The 25,006-nt window shown below is 46.5% G+C and overlaps 1 protein-coding gene across 2 annotated transcripts; it reads right to left on the bottom strand.

Moving 5' to 3' along the window:
* Positions 1 to 418: 418 nt before the first annotated feature.
* LOC144696342 (carbohydrate sulfotransferase 1) lies at positions 419 to 25,006 on the bottom strand. Of its 2 annotated transcripts, XM_078567562.1 has the most exons (6): positions 24,872 to 24,997; positions 11,606 to 11,618; positions 10,332 to 10,367; positions 5,817 to 5,825; positions 5,291 to 5,306; positions 419 to 1,658 (listed from the first exon to the last, which is right to left on the bottom strand). In XM_078567562.1, exons 1-6 carry the CDS (start codon positions 24,975 to 24,977, stop codon positions 591 to 593), a joined length of 1,248 nt encoding a protein of 415 aa, XP_078423688.1. In that variant the 5' UTR covers positions 24,978 to 24,997; the 3' UTR covers positions 419 to 590. The 2 variants fall into 2 exon arrangements, with proteins under 2 accessions (XP_078423688.1, XP_078423686.1); XM_078567560.1 differs by lacking the exons at positions 5,291 to 5,306; positions 5,817 to 5,825; positions 10,332 to 10,367; positions 11,606 to 11,618 and having other exon boundaries at positions 419 to 1,717; positions 24,833 to 25,006.

The raw sequence follows: 25,006 nt of genomic DNA on the forward strand, positions 1-25,006 counted from the left end.
TGCCTTCCTAACTACCGACTCAACCTAATATCCATACACACTCTTTCTTCCTCCCAATCACCCACTCTCCCACTTACTCTATCTCTCTCCTGCTAATCTACTCTCTCACTCTCCTTTCTCATCCCTCTCTCTACTAATCACCCTCTCCGTCCTTCTCTCCCTCCTAATTCTTTTCTCTCTCCCCTAATCATTCCCTAATCACCCCTTCTCTCCCTCTGCCTTCTGATCACCCTCTTTCCTTCCTAGTTCCACTCTCCCTCTTCGTCTCTCTCCTGATCCCCCTCCCCCTATCAATGTTGCTACTAGGGACTCAATCAGCCTAATTCTGCTCCCATGGATCGGATGAGCTTCTTCCGAAGTCTGATTGGAGACCACAGGCCATGGGCAGTAAACCAGGGGGCCAATTTCAGGTGTGACTTGAGACTCTGGTACGCGCCACACTTATTTGAGGCCCATAAACAGACCCGACCCAATTTCTGGCCCACGGCCCCTGGCTCTCCCTCCTGTGGGCTCCAATCATCTCTCCAGGAAACTCTCCACTTCAGCAAGCTCTCAGTTGATCATTTGAAAGGTAACCACAAAGAATGTGGCTACACGAAAGGTGCAAACGCCTTGGATTCCACTAAACTATTGGAGACGTTCCGCAACTCCTTCAGTGACTGCACCAGTTGGTAGCCTAGCTGGATTAGAGTGGCATTGCAGAGATGTTGCACTGTTTGGACAATCTGGAAGGAAAGGTTGAGTCTCCAGCTTTCTGCAGTTGCTGTCGAGTTCCTTGTGGTTGTGTATTTGTAATTTCTTGCTGCACCACTTGTTCCTCTAGTGTTCCGAAGTATCCATTTCTTAACCTGATTGTCCACATCCAAACCGACGAAATGGTAAATCTCGGCGGTTTTTTTGAAGGGCTCTCTGGCCAGTTCTTCGTATCTCACCAACATGTACTTGCCCCTCAGCCAGGGTGGTTTGCTGAGCCCAGTGCCTACGGAGTTGAAGAGGTCGCTGCAAGTGGTGGCTATTTGGGATAGATCAACACTGCGTGGTCTTCTGCCGGTGGCGTTCCAGATTTTCCAGGCCCGGAAATTGTCCGTGAACGTCCCCATCCGGGAGGCGAGTATTCCCCTGGGATCTCGGACCAGGTGGATGATCTTCAGATTGAGCCTGGGGTCCTCGCTCAGCAAGCGGAGGTCCTTGATCTCAGGAATCCTGACGGTTTTTATTGCCATGTGTGATCGTGTCTGGCAGACCTGAGATGCCAAGGTTAAGTTCAGTGCTTTGCACTGCTTGGCACAGAGATGTTCAATTGCATCCTTCGAATTCTGATCCATGTGGCAAAGTGGGGGTTCGCACAGAGCGTTACTGGCACCCCTGCGGAAGAACACCGTGGTCTCATGGTCCCTGGGCACAGGTTTCAGATAATTCTCCAGGAAATTCAGATTGCAGTCATACAGGTTGCTGAGCAGGTCCCTGTGTGCCCCCAGGAGAGCTCGCCTGTCCACCACGTTCCTCATTCTGGCACTGGAGTTCGCAAACACCTGTTGCACGTGATAGAGAGGCTCAAACAGGTAAAAGATAGCAGGGTGCTGATTGAATAACTGCCCCAGGAAGGAGGATCCACTCCTGGTGGTGGCAAGGATTAGGATGTGCTTCCTGTCGTGTGCCTGGTCATTGTTTCTTGGTTCCCTGTGCGGGTGAGACATCCCAGAGCAGCCACTGAAACCTGCAACAGAGGAAAAGGGACAGCCTGTCAAAGGTTTTGGTGGATAGCTGTGCTATGTGTCTGGCAGTAGAATAATAGTTGGCCACACATTCCCTGCAGCTCTGTTTAAAGGTACCTGTTAATCATTTAATTCAGGATAATTGTACCCAGTTCTCCGAGTGTAACAGTACAGCTTCATTTCCTCTTGGGATTCGAGCTGCAAACCTCCCAACTGGACCAGTCGCCTTTGGGATATTGAATCGGAAGCCCAGCAAACACTGAACGTCCCTTATCAGTGGGCAGCACTCTCACCTCTGAGTCAGAAGCTCATGTGTTCAATCCCACTCCAGACATGTGAGCGCATTTTCTAGGCTGACACCCCCAGTGCTTAACTAACGGTGGCGGGGGGGCATGGGGGGAAAGGGGAAATTTGTAAATCTAAAGAGAAAAGCTAAGGCCATAGAGAAGTGCAGCAATGTGGGTAAAGATAAGTGGGGTGCGACAGGAAGGGTCAGAGAGTTTAATAGTTATAGTGTAACCGTAAATAAGGCCAAATCAGAGAAAATAGTAAAAAGTTAAAATAATAGGTGCTTTATCAGAATACATGAAGCATTCATAACAAGATAGCTGAATTAATGGTGCAACAGAATCATAGAATAGTTACAGCACAAATGGAGACCATTCAGCCCTTTGTGTCTGTACTGGTACTTTGCAAGAGCAAAGAAACAATTTCCTAGAAAAATACATTGTGGAGCTAATGAAGAAAGAGGGTATTTTAGGTTTTGTCCTGTATAATGGGTAAGAGTTAATTAATAATCTCATAATAACAAATCTTTTGGGAAAGAGTGATCATAATATGGTAGAATTTCCCATTGAGTTCAAGAGTGGTATTTAAGTCTGAAACAAGAGTATTGAAATGAACTAATGTCAAATTACAAAGGTATGAAGGGCAGGTTAGGTAAGGGAGATTGAGGAATCTGATTAAAAGGTACAATTGTAGATAAGCAATAGCGAACATTTAAATAAATATTTTATAATTCTCAACGTTGAAGAACAAAAACTCCTCAGGAAAAATTATTCATCTGTATTTAACTAAAGAGGTTAAGGATATTATTAAATTGAAAGGAAAGGCTTATATTATTGCCAAAGAGAGTGAGGATTGGGAGAGAGTTTTATATACCAGCAAAGTATGACCAAAATATTTGATAAAGAGGGAGAAAGTAAAATATGAGAGTAAACTAGCCAAAAATCTAAAGACTGATTGTAAGAGCTTCTACAAGTTTGTAAAAAGGAAGAAAGTAGTGAAAGTAAACATTCGTCCCTTAGAAGCTGAGACAGGAGTAATTATAGTCAGGAATAAGGAGATGACAGAGATGTTAAACAAATATTTTGTATCCATTTTCACAGTGGAATACACAAAATACATACCAGAAATAGTGAGGAGCCAAGGGTCTAATGAGGGCATTGAACTTAAGGTAATGAATATTAGTAATTAATATTCATGAATATATTTTATTGATCTTATTGAATGTTGGAGCAGGCTCAAGGGACTGTAAAGTCTTAATATTCTTAATATTCTTATGTTCTAAGGAGTCTCTCCACAGTAAGAAGTGCCATCTTCCAAATGAGACATTAAATCAAGGTGGATGTAAAAGACCCAGTGACAGAAGAAGAGCCAGGGAGTTCTCCCCAGTGTCCTGACCAATATCTATCCCTCAACCAATGTCGTTAAAACAGATTATCTGGTCCTTATGACATTTCTGTTTGTGGGGGCTTGTTATGTGAAAATTCTGCTGCGTTTCCAACATTATAACAGTACAACATTATGCTTCTAAAAGTACTTCATTGACTGTATTGGGCTTTGGGACAGACAGGAAAGTGGAGTTGAGACCACAACCAGATCAGCCATGATCTTATTGAATGGCGGAGCAGGCTCGAGGATCCAAATAGACTACGCCTGCTCCTAAGTCCTATGTTCCTTTGTAACTCTTGTAGCGTTAAAACAATTAACTAAATTAACAATAACAAGGGAGAAATCAAGCACAGCCCCTAACTCAGGTCAGCTGTAAAACCAAGGACAAAGTTTAAAGGAAACTTACAAACATTAAACCAAAATGTGATTAAAGGGGTCAACAAACCTATGTTCCTTTGTAGGGGCACCTAATGGTTGTGAAAGTCCCTATAGACAGCTGAAACACTGTAGGGACATCCTCAAAGCATTTCTGACGAGGTCAAACATCCCCACTGACTCACAGGGTGTCCCAGGCTTGTGACTGACAAAAATGGAGAAGGTTCATTCAGGAAGACACCGAACACATTGAGAAACTTCATCGGGAACGTGCAGAGGTGAAGTCGAGACGTTGGAGGGGGTGCACAAATCTCCAAATAACCCATCTACCCAACCTTTCAAGTGCCACCTCCTCCGCATGTGGCAGACTCTGCAGTTCAGGCATTGGATTGATCAGCCATCTCAGAACCCATTGAACCGGAGTGGAGGCAAGTCATCCTCGATCCCGAGGGACTGCCAGAGAAGTTGTTTTCTTTCCTTTCTCTCGTTCCGCAGGTCTGTTGTTTCCTCTGAAGATTCTAGTAAATATTTTAAGGAAAACCTTCCTCCCCTAAACCACAGTCACTCCATCTTGCCCTACCTCTAGGTTTCATTACCCCACCCCCACCACCTAATATTTTACTGATAACACAATCTCAGCATTCAGGTTTTTAAAACGTATTGTTGCATGCAGTGTTTGGAAAATATTTCATTGACTGCACTGACTGTCAATAGGCATCACTATGTCCATGGTTTATGAGTCACTGATCCCAGTGGGAATCATACGCAGACACTGAGACGGAAATCTAGATTTTGCACTAGTCCTCTCCTCCAGCTCGCTTATCACCAAATGTCACATTGACTAAACTGGGAAAGTTGGATCAAGAAAGGTTTATCATCAAACGCAGTTACTCTCTCTGTTCAATCCAATTTAAAATGACAGATGTTCATTGGTCAGCCCCGCTGACAATAGCGGAGGAGCTAAGAGAGCTAAGAGCATCGAGGGCAGGTCATTTTGTGAACGACCGCTGAATCTCGGGGGCCGGCGAGAAGAACAGCACTTTCCACAGGGGCTGGGTTCTGAAATAAAGACCTGCATTTCGAAACAAAGGGCGAGTAGCGTGGGTGTCAGAAAGATGAAGCATGAAACAGGAAAAGCTGTAAACACTCAGCAGCTCAGGGAGTCTGTAGAGAGAGTGAGAGAGGAGTGTAGGGTTAATGTTTCTGCCCCATCAGAACCTCATGAAATAAAAACAGGAAATGCCGCAAAAACTCAGCAGGTCTGACAGCATCTGCGGAGAGAGAAACAGAGTTCACGTTTCGAGTCCTACGGACTCGAAACGTGAACTCTGTTCCTCTCTCCGCAGATGCTGTCAGACCTGCTGAGTTTTTCCAGCATTTTCTGTTTTTATTTCATATTTCCAGCATCCGCAGTATTTTGCTTTTTATCAGAACTCATGATACTGCCTGACCTGCAGAGTGTTTCCAGCATTTTCTGCTTTTATTAAAGTTTCATTTTTGGACTAACTCGCTGACAACCAAGACACACTGTTGCACCAATCACTGGTGACCTTCATGGAATTTTCCACCATTCAATCACGTCTGAGCGTTGGAGAGTCTGAGACTGTCTTGAAGCGTTGTTAAAATCTGCGATGAAGCAGGAATAAGGGATGATCTCATTAAACCTCTGCTCAATAAAACTGTCATCGGCCACTGAAAATGAAACAAATACAAACTCGTAACGATTGAATAAATTACAAAATAAACTAACGATATCCAACACAATGCACAAATGTCATTAAATTGCTTCTTCTGTATTGTTATGACCACTAGACTTCATGAGATGGTTATACTTTAAACTGTCTCTTTTAATTTAAGGTAAAACAGAATGCCCTGGAATAGGGAATGGTGTGAAGTTGTACTGAATTCTGCCCAACAACAGACTATGTGACCGGGCTGCTAGTCAACAGGGGGCCCAGGTCAAACCCTATGGAAAGTCAGGTGCAAACTTTAACACATGGACATAAAAGAGAAGGGAGCTGTTCTTGCCGCTTGCATACTCACAGACTCAACTCACAGAGTCTCAGGGGCAGTCAGACTAAGTTTTGGGGAAGAAGACCAACAACAGGTGCTGTTAAGCCAGGAAGAAGTACAGAGTTGCTTTTGGGGTAATACCTGAGCGGAGGGCTGGTGAAGATGGAACCCATATTCGAGGAAACAAGGACTGTCAAGATTTAAAGACCACAGAATCACCAGAGGGAACTTTGCAATGGGGAGTCCATTTGATTAAAGTTGAGTAACGGGGTTTTCTTTTTCAAGGGTACTGGAAGATTCACCCTAGTGAAGCAGGGAGAAGAGATCCTGTTAGAGCCAGGAGGAGCTTTGGTCTTTAACTCAGGGCTACATGTCTACGGACAGTGCATGGGGTTTCTCATTGTGTTAAGAAGTTAAGGGGGATACCTTTCTGTAGTTTAGTGTATTAGTTACCTACTAAGTAATGTTTAGTCAACGGTAATTTTAGTCAATTTGTTACAGCAAAATGTGAAATCTTGTCATGGGATTATGGACCACTGGGAAATTGATCTCTCTTTTTAAAATTTATCAGCCTCTACGTGGATTGTAACAGTACAGGATTCTAGCAGGGAGTGTGGGGTTAAACCCAGTGTGAGCATGGTCTGCCTCCAGCAATCCCAGTCTCTCAGCAATCTAGGTCTCAGTGGCACCTGATCCAGCTATTAGATATCTCTAGACTCTTACTGTTTTCATGGCCCACTATCTGAACACTGTCCACCCAACCACTCATTCGACAACTCGCCTGCTGGAGGCTTCATGTCAATGAGTGAATGTAAAAAATAGCACCATCTTGTGTTGAACACCAAACCTCAGTAAAATCCTGATGGGTAATTGTTCTCGCAGTTTATCCTAAACTCTGAATTGTAGAAATTGAAATAAACTACAAGAAAATACACCCAGCAGCGCTGTGTCTTATAATATTAATCACAGCAAGATCTTTTTTTCACCTCAGACACAGCCTAGGTCAGCTAGGAGCCTCTAATGACCAGACAAACAGACACGTTCACTAGAACCAATAGTGCGACAAGATTCAAATCATTCTCAGGACATAAACGTAATTGCTGCAGAGAAAGTACAGGGAACAAGACTGAGAGAGAGCTTGCTCAGAGAGAGGGTACAGGATGATGGATGAATGGGGGATGGGACTGAGGGAGAGCTCTCTCTGAGACCGCACAGGGACAATGGAGCATGGGCAAAGCAGGACTAAAACACTTCACAGCGACTGAACAAAATAATTTCAGAGGGTTTTACTATTTCATGTTGCTTTCTCAGATGACCAGAGAATTGCAGGTGTATTTTTTTTCATGTTGGCCAATTGCAACAAGAGTTCACGATCCTCAGTTTGGTAGCAGATGGTGAAAGTGCAGCCTGGGGCCTGATGCCTCGTCCTCAGTGCGTTGCACTAGTCTAACGTCTCACTTCATTCTTAAAGGCAATTCCTTAAAACATATTTTGCAATCTCCTTTGATGGCGTAGAGAGGAAACACACGGCCTAATACTGCACTGTGTCACAGAGGTCATCAAGTTCCCAGAATCTGTCTCTGCATGTTGCTGAGTTAGTTGCTCTGGGTGAGAGTGCTGCATAGGTCTTTGCAATTTGGAGACAGGAAGGGTAAAAAAAAAATAACTAGAGCTCCCATTCTTGATCACCACCCAGTGATTCTTCCCCCCTCCATAAACTTCAGGTCATCCAAAACTCCGCTGCTCACATCCTAACTTGCACCAAGTTCCATTCACCCATTAGCCTCTGTGCTCATGATCTACACTGGCTCCTGCTCCACAAAGCTTTGATTTTGAAATTCTCATTCCTTGTTTTCAAATGACTCCATGGCCTTATCCACGTGCTCCATCTGACCCCTTCCCCTAACACCACCCTCCATCTCCGCCCTCTCTGTAATCTCATCCAGCCCCTTGGCTACCACGCCCACATACACCCCAACCCACCCCCACCCCCCCAAACCCTATCCCAAACTCTCTCCCTCTGACTCTGGTTCCTTGTGAAACAACACTCACCTACCCTGCCCACCATCCCACCACTGGTGGCTGTTCCCTCAGTCGCCCATGCTCCATACTCTGTAATTCCCAGGATAAATCTCTCCATCTCCTTCAAGATGCTCCTTAAAGCCTACCTCTTTGACCAAGCATCTGGTCATCTGATCTCTTCTTTCTCTTATGCCTTTATCATCGGGATGTTGGCCACATTAAAGGTGCCCTACACAGGCACGGTGTTGTGGGTATCAAAACTCACACATCAGCTTATGTGGTGAATTCAGTTAAATGAAGGGTCTAAATTAAAAATGTGAGTCCATCAATATGAATAAATCTACTCCGCATTTCCAGCAATTGTAGCTATTTTTTAAAAATTTAATCTGGTCTGGTGAATTTGTTTCATGACATTCAATATTTACATTAAATTTTCATAGAAAATCAACTACAAAGAAATAGGCAGCATAAATAATCGACATCGCCCTCACACTGACAATATCCTTCACTCCATAATGATCACAGCTCAGTCAGTGCTGTTTGTTTTTTGTTTTATCTTTCAAATGTCATTCTTGAGTTGAGAGCAGATTGGGTTCATTGATTCAAACTGCAAAGGTCTTCTTCCTCTCTCTCTATATATATATATATATATATATATATATCAGTCCCGCTTTGATCTAAGAAACTGTCTTGTCCCGCAGTAACAATGTACATGGTTTAACACTGACAGCAGGATCTTCACATTACACCGTTGACCTCCTGTAAATTAAGATCAGGGTTTTTGTCAAGTCTGTTTCCTCAGTTTAATTGAATTTATTCTCAAAGTATTTTGATTTGCTGCAGAGATCTCCTGCGCTAATTAAAAAGTACAAGAATCTGATTTTATCTGAATATAAGGAAGGCCTCAGAATTCGGGCTTTGAGACATAGGTAGAGGAGGTGGCCATTCAACCCCTCATATCTGTTCCCCATTCAGTGAGATCCTGACGGATGTGTCTCTTAAATATATCCACTCACCTTAGTTCCACATCCTTTACGGTGCTGACTCTCAAAAATCTAGTGGTCTCAGATCTAAACTGACTAATTGAGTTAGCCTCTGCCACTTTTTGTGGGAGAGAGTTCCACACTTCTACCAATCTTTGTGTGAAGAAGTGTTTTATAACTTCTCTCCTGAATGGTCTGGCTCTGATTTTAAGGTTATGTCCTCTTGTTCTGGTCTCCCCCACCAATGGAAAATGTTTATCTCTCTTCCACACTTACAACAGTGGCTATCTTAAAAGTGCATAATTGGCTAGAAAATGCTTTGAGACATCTTGTGGTGAAAGATGCTATATAAATGAAATAGTCTTTCTTTCCTTCTTCCTTACTTTCTTTCCCTGATCAATTCCTTTCAAAATCCTAAAAATCTCAACAATCTCAATCTCTCCACCAACACTCAAGAAGTTCAACACCATCCAGGACAAAGCAGCCCACATAACTGGCACTCCATCCACTACCTTCAATGTTCATTCCCTCCATCACCGACACACAGTAGCAGCAGTGTGTACCATCTACAAGAGGCACGGCAGGAATTCACCAAGGTTCCTTCGACAACACCTTCCAAACCCGCAACCTCTACCACCGAGAAAGACAAGGGCAGCAGATGCTTGGGAACACTGTGCGTTCCCCTCCAAGCCACACATCATCTTGACTCGCCGTTCCTTCACTGTCACTGGGTCAAAATCCTGGAACTCCCTCCCTAACAGCACTGTGGGTGTACCTACACCACATGGACTGCAGCGGCTCAAGAAGGCGGCTCACCACCACCTTCTCAAGGGCAATTAGGGATGGGCAACGAATGTTGGCCTAACCAGTGATACCCACTTCCCATGAACGAATAAATAAAATAAGAATGAAATCAACCCTTAACCCCACCATATTCCAGGGAATACAAACTGAAGTTATGTGACACAGCACCAGGTTTGGCTGCGCTTGGTTTTATGTCAATCATCAAGTTTGTGGGTGGTGGGGGGGGTGGAGGGCAGGGTGGGGGGTGTGGTGTGGGGGGTGGTGCGGGGGTGGTGGGGTTGGGGGGTGGGGATGGGGGGGGTAGGAGGGGTTGGGGGGTGGGGGGGGTGGGGGGTGTGGAGAGGGTGAGGGGGGTGGGGAGTGGGGGGTGGGGAGGGTATGGGGAGGTGTGGGGGTGAGGGGGTGGGGAGGGGGTGGGGGGTTGGTTGGGGGGGTGGGGGATGTGAGGGGGTGGGGGGGTGGTGGGTGGGTGGTTGGGTGAGGGGGTTGGGGGAGTGGGGGGGTGGGGAGGGTGTGGGGGGTGGGGTGGGGTGGTGGTGGGGGTGTGGGGGGGTGAATAAAGACAGGGAACCAGTTCATCTCTCCTCACCCAGGGCATAACAATTTGGGGATGCCCCCAGCCAGACGGTGATAAACTGAGGGGTCTCGTCTGGATCAACAACTTTGAGGAACCTCACCTGGGGGTGGGTCGTAACACCACTGAGGACTCTCTCTCTCTCTCTCTTTCTCTGCGTTTCTGTCAAACCTTCGGTATTTGCTGTTCACTCGATGCCTCGTTTTACTGTTTATAAATAAATTGGTAACAGCTCCGAGATGAACCTGTTGACCCTATGGTGGTGATATCAGCTGTCAGATGAATTCAGGAGCTCAGTGATGAACTGCCTTTGTTCCGATAGCCAAATAGACGCTGGTGGTAATTCTTCATCCCACAGGTAAAAATAAGGCCAGAGAGTCGGTAACCAGAGGATACAGGTTTAAGATAATTGGCAAAAAAGCCTGAGGGGGAATTGAGGAGAATTCTTTTACACAACGAGTTGCTATGATTGGAATGCACTTCCTGAAATGATGGTTGAAGCAGATTCAGTAGTAACTTTCAAAAGAGAATTGAATACATACTAATACTAGCGGGAGAAAAATAGCTGGGTTCTGTGGGAAGAGTAGGGCAGTGCAGCTAATTGGAAAGCTCTCTCATAGGCACAATGGGCCAAGTGTTTTTTTTCCCTCAGAGGGTTGTGCGACTTTGGAACTCTCTGCCTCAGAAGGTGGTGGGGGTGGGGTCATTGAATATTTTTAAGGCAGAGGTAGATAGATTCTTGTTAGGCAAGGGAATCAAAGGTTAACGGGGTTAGATGGGAATGTGGAATTCGAAACACAAGATCATCAGCCATGATCTTATTGAATGGCGGTGCAGGCTCGAGGGGCCGAATGGTCTACTCCTGTTCCTATTTCTTATGTTCTTATGGTCTGCTTCTGTGTAGTGCTCTGAGTCAGAGGGTTCCAGGTTCAAGCCCCACTCCAGGACTTCCACACAACAATCAAGGTTGACACTTCGGTGCAGCATTGAGGAAGTGCTGCATTGCCAAAGGTGTCGTCTTCAGATGAGACATTAAACCGAGGCCCATCTGTCCTCTCAGGTGGGCACTATTTTGAAGAAGAGCAGGGGTGTTGTCCCCTGTGTCCTGGCCAACATTTATCCCTCAATCCATATCACAGAAACAGATTATCTGGTTATTATCACATCGCTGTTTGTGGGAGCTTGCTGTGCACAGTTTGGCTGCCATGCTTCCTACATTACAGCAGTGACTGCACTTCAAGAGCACTGCATTGGCTTTAAAGCACTTTTGAGATGTCCAGTGATCATGAAAGGCGCTATATAAATGCAAGTCTTTCTTTCTGTATGATACAATGGAGCAGGTACAAATAAAAAGGCACAGGCACTGAGCAATACAATTAAAATACTCTGCATTCAATTGAATCAAGCCTCCTGCTGAAACCAGGATAGAATCTCAGTCACACTACCACCGATGTCCAGCTCAACTTCCTAAATCGCTTCAATATGTGAAATAAAGTCAAGCCCGTGGTCACTTAAATGTTGTGACTCACAGTGAATTGAAGAAGAAGCAGATTATTTTCCAAATTTCTGGAGTTAGCAACAGAGAGCTTTGAATCTTCAAACGTATTTTGGGATTGGGATTTCCATTTAATCTTCACTCTGTCACATCTGCTTCCAAAAATCCTTTCACCGCTTCAAGCCCTTATTTAAGCCCTGAAACAATCCCTAACTTCAGGGTTTTAATTCAAACAATACAGCCTCTCATCTGTGTGACATCTTGTGAATGCTTTTAGTCATTGTCGAAAAATTAATTACCCATAACTGGAACTAGTAATTACCAATGATTACTGGAAAAAGCATTTATCGTTCTGCTGTAGTGGGAGTTGTGAAACCGTTAATGAAGTTGTTACATTAGTTTGTCAATTGCCTTTCATTGAAAAACCAAATAAAAATCAAAACTCAGGATGTTGATGCTCAACTGCTTTACCATCACTGAATCGCCCACTATCAACATCCTGGGGGTTACCATTGACCGGAAACTGAACTGGACCAGCCATATAAATACTGTGGCTACAAGAGCAGGTCAGAGGCTAGGAATCCTGTGACGAGTAACTCACCTCCTGACTCCCCAAAGCCCGTCCACCATCTACAAAGCACAAGTCAGGAGTGTGATGGAATACTCTCCACTTGACTGGGCGCATACAGCTTCCAGAACACTCAAGAAACTTGACACCACCCAGGACAAAGCAGCCCGCTTGATTGGCACCACATCCACCACCTTAAACATTCACTCCCTTCACCACCGACGCACAGTAGCGGCAGTGTGTACCATCTACAAGATGCACTGCAGCAATTCACCAAGGCTCCTTCAAGAGCACCTTCCAAATCCGCGATCTCTCCCATCTAGGAGGACAAGGGCAATAGATGCATGGGAACACCAGCAACTTCAAGTTCCCCTCCAAGTCACTCACTATCCTGACTTGGAACTACATCACTGTTCCTTCACTATAGCTGGATCAAAATCCTGGAACTCCCTAACAGCACTGTGGGTGTGCCTACATCACATGGGCTGCAGCAGGTAAAGAAGGCGGTTGACCACATTGTCAAGGGAAAATAGAGATGGGCAACAAATGCTGGCCTAGCCAGAGATGCCCACATCCCATGAATGATTAAAAAAAATCTTTCTCTGCTCCCTCTCTTGGTGTAAAGATAATTCAAAACAGCTACACTTTGATAATAAAGAATGAAAACAAAAGCCATAATAATAAACATAATTATGTCAACATGAAAATACAATGTTACAATAAAATTTAAGCTCAATTGTAATTAAATGTCACTGTAGCAGGAGCGAGGCAATGGCACTACATCTAAAGTAAGACAAAGAGATTAAACATCTCCGCAGATTAAACATCTCCGATTTACAGTGGGGAATATTCAGACCAGTTCCTGCCCTGGCTCTTTTCTAGAGCAATCCCAAACTAATGCCACTGCTCATCATCTCCTCACAACCCTGGCTCAATCCCAACCTAATCCCACTGCCCCATTCTCTCCCCTTAGCCCTGTATCCTTCTCTGCTTCACTCCATTCTCCTCCTTAACAGCTCCTTCATGTTGAAGAGACGGTGAACAGCTTATTGTGTCCTGTCCACCGCTGAACTGATCTTCAAGCCTCAGGAACATTTCCTTCCACGACATCACCTGACTCTGCCTTTACCCCTCTCACTGTTTCTGAAATCCTCAGGCGTGCGTCTCATACCTGAGTTTTCCAAAAGCCCTGGGTTTAACACTAGATTTTCCTTTAGATTCAGTATCACTGATCACCCTGATCAGTGGATCTCGGGTCTCCTCTGATCTGGAGTGCACCAATTCAGTTCTATATACAGTGAGATAATAGTTTGACCCAAGGGTTGTTATAGAGAATTCCTGTTACGTGTTCTAGCGACTGTAATCTTGCATTGCTAAACAGAGAGAGATGAAGCTCTAACTATTTCACTTCTACCATAGTGACTGTCAGTTTTCAATGAAACACAAGCAAGGCTGACAAAATCATTAACAAAAATTCCAACTTGACAGGGAATTTACTTACTTACAACTTTGTAGCAAGAGGGCTGGCGAAGCACGTCCATAATTGTTAGAGCTTTGGTTGCTGCCCAAATGATCATTTCTTTGAAACCAAGAAGCAGAGTTCTGATTGCAGTCACACACACTCACAGACACACACTAACACACGCACTAACACACTCACAGACACACACACACAGGCACTCACACACACACACAACACACGCAACACACACGCACACATACGCACACACACGCACACACACTCACACATTACACACACTCACACATTACACACACTCACACATTACACACACTCACACATTACACACACACACTCAAACACACACAAAAAACACACACACACACATACACCCACACACCACATGCACAACACGTGCACACACACAAACATGCACACATGCACACGCACACACATGCAGACGCACACACACAATGCACATGCACATGCACATACAGCACATGCACACGCACAACACGCACGTGTGCACACACAAACATGCACACCCACACACACACACACACGTTACAGTCACGTATATTAGGCTAGTGGTCTTGTGGTGCAGTGGGTAGTGTCCCTGCCTCTGAGCCAAGGTCCAGGTCCAAGTCCCACCCCAGGACTCGAGGGCCAAGGAAGGTGTGTTCATAACACGGCCAAATAGGTGGAGTATCAACCTGTAAATCCTTCCAACCACAGGCAGGCGATAAGAGTGAGAGAGAATCCTAGTCAGCCATGTGATAGAAAGAACATTGGTGCCTCCACAATCACTATCCATAGCTCCAGACTACAACATGCATGTAAAAGTGCATGTTACCACAGCAACTCAAGCTCCCAGAGTGAACTTGTGACACACCACCATCATGTAAGGCTGGTCTCATTTTGCTGAGTTTTGTGCGCACAGTTCTAACTTTCAGCCAGTGGATTGGTGCAGACGTACGTTACAACTGCACCACATTGACACAAACAGACCACCAATGCCCCACATGCAGCCGTGTCAGACATGCCAATCCTGGAACTAAGGACGGAATTTTGTGCCAGTGGGATTTTACGGTGCCGTTGAAGTCAATGGATTTTTGAATTGCTTGCTGCATTTTACAGCCCCACCCTGGCCATGGTGGGGCTGTAAAATTCTGCCCTAAGTCCTTGATCCAGGCTAGTGTCAGGGGAAGTTACTGGGAAACACAACAGTACAAGTTACAAAAGAGGAACCTTCTGTCCAGCCCAGGAAATGTTTCCGCGCCTTCTTCCTCAGGCTGATTCCATTTACACGGAGCACTTTCACTGTCAGGAAGGGAAACATTGGAACAGGAGGAGGCCATTCAGCCCCTTGAGCCTGTGCCACCACTCAACTGGACCCAGTTGTATATTAACATCACCACAATCATTACTGCAGAAATGTGTCAACCTCACTTCTGAAAATTTCAATTGACCCCCAGCCTTAACAGCTTTTTTGTGGGGGGAGTGTTCCAGATTTCTGTAGCGTATTGAAAATTAGATTGTGCATTTTGTGCACTTGAGACTACCATACACATATGTACCTGCAGAGAGTGTGCTGGAAAGGAAAAATAAAGGATCCATGTTTAACAGCTCATGGAGTTTTAATTCTAAATGTCTCTGGCTGAATATATAATTGTTTCTGTCCTAAGAAGTTCACAATTCCCATTAGGTGTGGGAAAAAATGCTTCCTGATATCACCCTTGAACAGACTAACTCTAATTTTAAGGTTAAGCCCCGCTGTGTGGACTCACCCCACCAGAGGAAATAGTTTTTCTGTATCCTATTGTTGGGTCCCTGGGACATGAAAAGAAATCCAGAACATTAGTTTTATTGTTATTTTTTAAAAGTTGACCTTTTGCTGGACCATAAAAAGATGGCTGCTACAAATCACATGGCCACAGGGTTGGCCTGGAGTTACAACAACAAAAATTCTTTTCTCAGCTATGGAATCTCACACCTCATTGTACAGGTTCCTTGTAATCACAAAGCACATAGCTTGCACATCAAAACTTATTATGCCTGCAAAGCTGCTAACAGACTCATCTCACACCTAGAAATGTCCAGGCCCATTCCAAAAGGGAACCACAGGGGAATCCTTAGATAAGCTCACCTTGCTGGCAGAGTCAGTGGGTCTGCCTAGACAATGGCTTCCCAACACCAGACCCTCAATATGGATGGTAACTCTTTCAACAATGAACGATTGAGACATTATCAGTCCTGAAATCAAAGCCAGTTCCAGACATTGGATAAACATCCCTTTTGAAGTCCTTGTGAAGAAAGAAGGTCACATGACCTGAGTGACCACTTTGAGATCTCTATATGCCTTTGAGAACTGAGAAATCCTCAGACTGCTGTTTTAACATCAACTGGGATGGACACCAGTCTTTGTGAAGTCTGGCTATCGGTTACCACCTCTCAACTTCACCCAGCTTGCTTGATTTTAAAGGTCTCTGACTGACGCCTGCCAAGCAGTCTAAGCACAGAAATCCCCATTGTGCTGCAGGATTGTTCATTTCTAGGATCTTTATTTGTTATCTTCAACTCATCGGAACTGAACTCCGCCACAAAGGAAAGACCCTCTGGACCCTGACTTTGGACTCTGGAAATCACGTGAACTAATATTCATTTCTGTGGTTCTTATACTGTAAAACTCCCTTTCTCAATCTCAATCCCACCACCGCCACCTTTACTGTGTGTGTGTGTGTGTGTGTGTTTGTCTGTGTGTGTGTGTGCCTGCGTGTGTGTGTCTGCCTGTGTGTGTCTGCCTTTGTGTGTGTATCTGTGCCTGTGTCTGTGTGTCTGCCTGCGTCTGTGTGTGTGTGTGTGTGTGTGTGTGTGTCGGCCTGTGTGTGTGTCTGTGTGTGTGTGTGTCTGTGTGTGTGTGTGTCTGTGCCTGCGTCTGTGTGTCTCAGTGTGTGTCGGCCTGTGTGTATGTGTCTGTGTGTGTGTGTCTGTGCCTGTGTCTGTGTGTCTGCCTGTGTGTGTATGTCTGTGTGTGTGTGTGTGTGTGTGTCTGCCTGTGTGTGTGTGTCTCTGTGTGTGTCTGCCTGTGTGTGTGTGTCTGCATCTGTGTATAGTGGAAGGGGAAGTTGCGGACGCTCCTTCCCCAGGTTTTATTTTGAATGTGAAATAACCTAACCTTCCGAGATAATCATGATGCGAGTTTGCTGCGGATTATTAGTAAGTTGGATCACAGAAACCAAGGGGTTAGGAAGCCACACCACCACATACTTTAAACATAATTCAAAACACCTTCTACTTACGGACAGGTGGTGGAGGAAATAGGTACAGTTGACTTGTCTCTCTCTTGTCTGTAACACCTTTGATTCCCTTCATCATTTTAAACCTCTCAATCAGATCGACCCATCACTTGTCTATATTCATACAAGTGCAGTGAAGCTGGCTATACAAAGATGGGGAAGAGGCCCCGAGCCACACTGAATCAGTGAAGATTCACTTGAATGATATCAGGAGTGGGGGATTGTAGTTATGGTGGAAAACTCAAAAATTGGATCTTTTTCCATTGGAACAGAAAAGGAAAACCTTTACAGGGGCTATGGAGAAAGAGCAGGGGGAGTGGGATTGATTGGATATCTCTTTCCAAGAGCTGGCAAAGGCATGATGGGCCGAAAGGCCTCCTTCAGCACTGTATCATTCTATGATTCTGTTTATCTGATAGCCTTTTGATAGTTACTGTTGAATCTGTTTCCACCACCCTTTCAGGTGGTGGATTCCAGGTCAGAACAACTCTCTGTTAGAAATATAGATTTAGAAAGTAGTCTTTCGAGCAAGTGATAATCATAATAGTTATAGTCAACTCTAGGAAGCAAGACTGTACATGGTCACCAGGTTAATTCGTTCCTACATTTGATCAGAGATAGGTTAACCCTAGGACCATATTTCCCATGAGTGCAACTAAATGCAAATGTCATCGATGGCCCATATTTGTTTACATTGGTCTGTGACCAACCTGATTATTTGGTTAGATATGTGACCTCCGTTAACCTATAACACATAGCCCAGAATTCTCAATCACAGATAGCTGGTACCAGTCAATCACATTCTGCCCATTCCAGTTCAGACATTACGGCATCCAACATAGTGTAAACATTCAGCCCTGAGTTCCTCATCCCCATTCCTCAATCCCCATTCCCCACTCCCCACTCCCCATTCCCCACTCCCCATTCCCCATTCCTCACTCCCCACTCCCCACTCCCCACTCCCCACTCCCCACTCCCCATTCCCCACTCCCCATTCCCCACTCCCCATTCCCCATTCCCCACTCCCCATTCCCCATTCCCCATTCCCCACTCCCCATTCCCCACTCCCCATTCCCCTTTCCCCACCCCTTTCCCCACTCCCCTTTCCCCACTCCCCTTTCCCCACTCCCCTTTCCCCACTCCCCACTCCTCACTCCCCATTCCCCACTCCCCTTTCCCCACTCCCCATTCCTCACTCCCCATTCCCCACTCCCCATTCCTCACTCCCCATTCCTCACTCCCCATTCCCCACTCCCCATTCCCCACTCCCCATTCCTCACTCCCCATTCCTCACTCCCCATTCCTCACTCCCCATTCCTCACTCCCCATTCCCCACTCCTCACTCCCCATTCCCCACTCCCCATTCCTCACTCCCCATTCCCCATTCCTCACTCCCCATTCCCCCATTCCTCACTCCCCATTCCCCACTCCCCATTCCCCATTCCTCACTCCCCATTCCCCACTCCCCTTTCCCCACTCCTCACTCCCCATTCCCCACTCCCCTTTCCCCATTCCTCACTCCCCAGTCCCCACTCCCCATTCCCCATTCCTCACTCCCCACTCCCCATTCCCCATTCCTCACTCCCCACTCCCCACTCCCCATTCCCCATTCCCCACTCCCCATTCCTCACTCCCCATTCCCCACTCCCCATTCCCCACTCCCCACTCCTCACTCCCCATTCCCCACTCCCCTTTCCCCACTCCCCATTCCTCACTCCCCATTCCCCACTCCCCATTCCTCACTCCCCATTCCCCACTCCCCATTCCTCACTCCCCATTCCTCACTCCCCATTCCTCACTCCCCATTCCCCACTCCTCACTCCCCATTCCCCACTCCCCATTCCTCACTCCCCATTCCCCATTCCTCACTCCCCATTCCCCACTCCCCATTCCCCACTCCCCATTCCCCACTCCCCATTCCCCACTCCCCTTTCCCCATTCCCCACTCCCCATTCCCCACTCCCCTTTCCCCATTCCTCACTCCCCAGTCCCCACTCCCCATTCCCCATTCCTCACTCCCCACTCCCCATTCCCCATTCCTCACTCCCCACTCCCCACTCCCCATTCCCCACTCCCCATTCCTCACTCCCCATTCCCCACTCCCCATTCCCCACTCCCCATTCCCCACTCCCCATTCCCCACTCCCCATTCCCCACTCCCCATTCCCCACTCCCCTTTCCTCACTCCCCTTTCCTCACTCCCCTTTCCTCACTCCCCTTTCCTCCCTCCCCATTCCCCATTCCTCACTCCCTATTCCCCACTCCCCATTCCCCACTCCCCATTCCCAACTCCCCATCCCTCACTCCCCGTTCCTCACCCGCCTTTCCCTGCTCCCCAATCCCCACTATCCGTTCCCCACTCCCCGTTCCCCACTCCCCATTCCTCACTCCCCATTCCTCACTCCCCATTCCCCACTCCCCATTCCCCACTCCCCATTCCCCACTCCCCATTCCCCACTCCCCATTCCCCATTCCCCACTCCCCATTCCCCACTCCCCATTCCCCACTCCCCATTCCCCACTCCCCACTCCCTATTCCTGGCTCCTTAAGACCATAAGATGTAAGAGCAGCAGTAGGCCATTCGGCCCATTGAGTCTGTTCCGCCATTTAATGAGATCATAGCTGATCTGATAATCCTCAACTCCACTTTCCTGCCGTGTCCTCATAACCCTTGATTCCCTTACCGATTAAAAATCTATCTCGGCCTTGAATATATTTAATGACCCAGCCTCTACAGCCCTCTGCAGTAAAGAATTCCAGATTGACTACCCTCTGAGAGAATAAATTCCTCCTCATCTCTGTTTTAAATGGGCACCCCCTTACTCTGAGATTATGCCCTCTGGTCCTAGACTCTCCCACAAGGAGAAACAACCTCTCAGCATCTACCCTTGCATACTTTAGTGCATTGTATAGTTTTAGCAAGACTTCTCTATTTTTATACTCCATTCCCTTTGATTCCATTTGATATAAAGGCCAACATTCTATTTGCCTTCTCTATTATCTGTTGAACTTATATGTTAACTTTTTGGGATTCATGCACGAGGACTCCCAAATCTCTCTGTGCTGCAGCTTTCTGCAGTCTTTCTCCATTTAAACAATATTCAGCTCCTCTATTCTTCCTGCCAAAGTGCATAACCTCACACTTTCCCACATTATATTCCATCTGCCAAGTTTTTGCTCACTCACTTAACCTGCCTATATCCTTCAGTAGACTTTTTGTGTCATCCTCACCACTTGCCTCCCACCTATTTTTGTGTCATCCACAAACTTGGCGATACTACATTCACTTCCCTCATCTAAGTCATTAATATATATTGTAAATAATTGTGGCCCCAGCACTAATCCCTGTGGCACTCCACTAGTTACAGGTTGCCAACCTGAAAATGCCCCCTTTATTCCAACTCTCTGTCTTCTATTAGTTAGCCAATCCTCTATCCATGCTAATATACTACTCTCAACACCATGGGCTCTTATCTTATTAAGTAGCCTTACGTGCGGTACCTTATCAAATGCCTTTTGGAAATCTAAATATATTACATCTACTGGTTCCCCTTTATCTATCCCACTTGTTACCTCCTCAAAGAATTCTAATAAATTTGTTACACATGATTTCCCCTTCATGAAGCCATGCTAACTCTGCTTGATTAGATTATGGGCAGAATTTTCTGCCTGTCGGGTGGGCGGGCCCGACCCAATCTCCGGCGGGTGGGGAGCCGATCCCCGCCGGAGAAGCGGGCCCTGCCGCTATGCGCTTCCTGTGCGGGTGGGGGGGGGAATTCCCGAAAAGCTAGAGGGCGCTCTTTCACACATGTGCATGAAAGAGCGCACATCTCCCTGAGGCTAAGTGCTGCCTCAGGGAGATCGCTGGCACTTTTAAAAACATTAAAAATAGAAGAAAAAAAAAAATCCTTAACATGTCCCCCTCATGTGACAATGTCACATAAGTTGGGACATGTTCATAAATTACACTAAAACTTTATTAAACTGTTCAAAACCCTACTTGAAACCTCATCCCACCGGTGGATGAGGTTTCATGTTTTTTCTATTGCCTGCCGGGGCTCCCGGCCTGCCTGATAACCTTAAGGTTGGACGGGCAGGTCCTTTAATTGTTTAAATGACTCTGTCAATTGCCCATTGACAGGTCGGCGAGCGCACAGCTGATTTTGCTGTGCCCCCGCCTTCCTGAAAATTTAAATGGGGCGGGATGACGTCGGCGAGCGGGCCCCGCCCCCTGCTTGCCAACGGCAAAATTTTGCCCTTTGTATTTCTAAATGCTCTGCTGTTACGTCCTTCATCATAGACGCCAAAGTTTTCCCAATGACAAATGTTAAGCTGACTGGCCTATAATTGCTTGTCTTTTGTCTCCCTCCCTTTTTGAATTAGATGTTACATTGGCCATTCTCCAATCCAATGGGACTTTTCCAGAATCTAAGGATTCTTGGAAGATTACTACCAGTGCATCCACTATCTCTTCCTAGCTACTTCCTTTAATATCCTAGGATGCAACCCATCAGGTCCAGGGGGCTTATCGGCCTTTTGCCCCATTAGTTTCCCTCGTACTTTCTCTCTAGTGGTGGTTATTATATTTAGTTCCTCCCTGCCTTTTTCCCCTTGATTATTTAGTATTTTTGGAATGCTATTAGTATCTTCTACTATGAAGACTAATGCAAAGTATTTATTCACCTCCTCTGCCATTTCCTGGTTTCCCATTATTATTTCACCAGCCTCATTCTCTAAGGGGCCTATGTTCATTTTGGTCTCTCTCCTCCTTTTTACATATTTAAAGAAGCCCTACTGTCCGGTTTTATATTACTTGCTGGTTTACCCATAAAGTTTATTTTCTCCCTCTTAATTATTTTTTTGGCCATTTTTTATTGGTTTTTAAAACTTTCCCAATCCTCTGGCTTACCACTAATCTTTGCCACATTGTATGTTTTTTTTTCTTTCAATCTGATGCTATCCTTAACTTCTTTGGTTAACCATGGTTGGTTTATCCCCTTCCTTGAATCCTTCTTTCTCACTAGGATATACCTTTGTTGACAGTCATGAACTAGTTTCTTAAACGTCTGCCATTGTTCATCAACCATCTTTTCTGCTAAACTCCTTTCCCAGTCCGCTGCAGCCAACTCTGCCCTAATTCCATTGTAATTACCCATATTTAAGTTTAGTACAGTTGTTTCCAACCCAAGTTTCTCACTCTCAAACTGAATGCCAAATTCTACCATATTATGGTCACTGTTTCCTAGGTGATCCTTTACTCTGAGATCATTTATTAAGCCTGCCTCCTTACAATTTACCAGATCCAAAATAGCCTGATCTCTGGTTGGGTTCACAACTTGTTGTTCTAAGAAACTGTCCCGAATACACTGTATGAATTCTTGCTCATGTCTACCTCTGCCAATTTGATTTTCCCAATCTACATGAAGATTAAAGTCACCCCCATGTTTAATGTACTATCTTTTTTAAATGCCTTCATTATCTCCTGATTTATTTTCTGTCCTATGCTATAGCTATTGTCAGAGGCCTATAGATTACTCCCACCAGTGTCTTCTTCCCCCTCTTATTTCTTACCTCCACCCATATGGATTCTATATCTTCCAACCAAAATTCTTTCTTGTCATCTTATGTACTCCATCTCATACTAACAAAGCTACACCACCACCCTTTCCTTCTTGCCTGCCCTTTCAAAAAGTCACATAGTACTGAATATTTAGCTCCCAGCTTTAATCTCCTTGTAACCACCTCTCCATCATGGCTATAAGATCATACCCATTAACCTCTATTTGTGCCATTAATTCACTCCCCATTCCTCACTCTCCATTCCTCACTCCCTATTCCTCATTCCTTATTCCCTATTCCGCACTCCCCATTCTTCATTCCCCATTCCCCGCTCCCCATTCCTTGCTCCCAACTCCCTTTTCCTAACTCCCTTTTCCTAACTCCCTTTTCCTAACTCCCTTTTCCTAACTCCCTTTCCTAACTCCCCATTCCCCACTCCCCATTCCCCACTCCCCATTCCCCACTCCCCATTCCCCACTCCCCATTCCCCACTCCCCATTCCCCACTCCCCATTCCCCACTCCCCATTCCCCACTCCCCATTCCCCACTCCCCATTCCCCACTCCCCATTCCCCACTCCCCATTCCCCACTCCCCACTCCCCATTCCCCACTCCCCATTCCCCACTCCCCATTCCCCACTCCCCACTCCCCACTCCCCACTCCCCACTCCCCACTCCCCACTCCCCACTCCCCACTCCACACTCCCCACTCCCCACTCCACACTCCCCACTCCACACTCCCCACTCCACACTCCCCATTCCACACTCCCCATTCCACACTCCCCATTCCACACTCCCCATTCCACACTCCCCATTCCACACTCCCCATTCCCCACTCCCCATTCCCCACTCCCCATTCCCCACTCCCCATTCCCCACTCCCCATTCCACACTCCCCATTCCACACTCCCCATTCCACACTCCCCATTCCACACTCCCCATTCCACACTCCCCATTCCACACTCCCCATTCCACACTCCCCATTCCACACTCCCCATTCCACACTCCCCATTCCACACTCCCCATTCCACACTCCCCATTCCACACTCCCCATTCACACACTCCCCATTACACACTCCCCATTACACACTTCTCGTTCCTCACCCCCTTCACTCCCCATTACACTCTCCTCGTTCCTCACTGCCCCTCCCTCACTTCCCATTCCACACTCCCCATTCCCCACTCCCCATTTCTCACTCTTCTTCCCTCACTTCCCATTCCCCACTCCCCATTCCCCACTCAACCTCCCTCACTCCCTGTTCCCCACTCCTCATTCCTCGCTCCTCATTTCTCACACCCCATTCCTCACACCCCATTCCCCATTTCTCATTCTCCATTCCTCAATCACAATTCCACATTTCCCGCTCTGCAAACCCCACTCCCCATTCCTCACTCCCCACTCGTCATTAACCACTTCCCATTCCTCACTCCCCGTTCCTCACACTCCATTCATTACTCCTTGTTCCCCACTCCCCATTCCTTCTCTACATTCTTCATTCCCCATTCCTCATTCCCTATTCCTTATTCCTCACTCCCCATTCCCCACTCCCCTTTCCTCATCCCCATTCCGCACTTCCCATTCCTCATTCCCCATTACTCACTCCCCATTCCTCACTCCCCACTCGTCATTAACCACTCCCCATTCCCCACTCCCCAGTCCCTCTCCACATTCTTCATTCCCCATTCCTCATTCCCTATTCATCAATCCTCACTCCCCATTCCCCACTCCCCTTTCCTCATCCCCATTCCACACTCCTCACTCTCCACTCCTCACTCCCCATTCCTCACTCCCCATTCCCCACTCCCCATTCCTCACTCCCCATTCCTCACTCCCCATTCCTCACTCCCCATTCCTCACTCCCCATTCCTCACTCCCCACTCCTCACTCCCCACTCCTCACTCCCCACTCCTCACTGCCCACTCCTCACTCTCCATTCCTCACTCCCGACTCCTCACTCCCCATTCCTCACTCCCCATTCCCCACTCCCCATTCCCCATTCCCAATTCCCCCTTCCCCATTCTTCACTCCCCATTCCTCACTCCCCCTTCCTCGCTCCTCCTTCTTTACTCCCCATTAACCATTTCCCATTCCCCACTCCTCATTTCTCACTCCTCATTCCTCAATCCCCATTCCTCACTCCCCAATCCTCACGCCCCATTCATTACTCCCCATTCCCTTTCCACATTCTTCACTCCCCATTCCTCAGTCCCCATTCCTCACTTCCCATTCCTCACTCCCCATTCTGCACTCCTCATTCTCCACTCCCCAAAGATCCACTCCCCACTCCCACATGTTACCTCTCCGTTGGGAGTGACACTGTTTCCCAGTCTCTGTGCCAGGGCAATGGGATGTGATGCTGGCAGTCAGGGATCGGATGGCTGTGTACTGAATCCCTAAGGAAGCGCAGACCAGGACAATGATAGTTTTCCAGGAACACTCCATCCTCTCAATGTTACATCGCGGCTACAATC

This window comes from Cetorhinus maximus, chromosome 22, assembly GCF_964194155.1.
Source record: "Cetorhinus maximus chromosome 22, sCetMax3.hap1.1, whole genome shotgun sequence".
Taxonomy (NCBI): domain Eukaryota; kingdom Metazoa; phylum Chordata; class Chondrichthyes; order Lamniformes; family Cetorhinidae; genus Cetorhinus; species Cetorhinus maximus.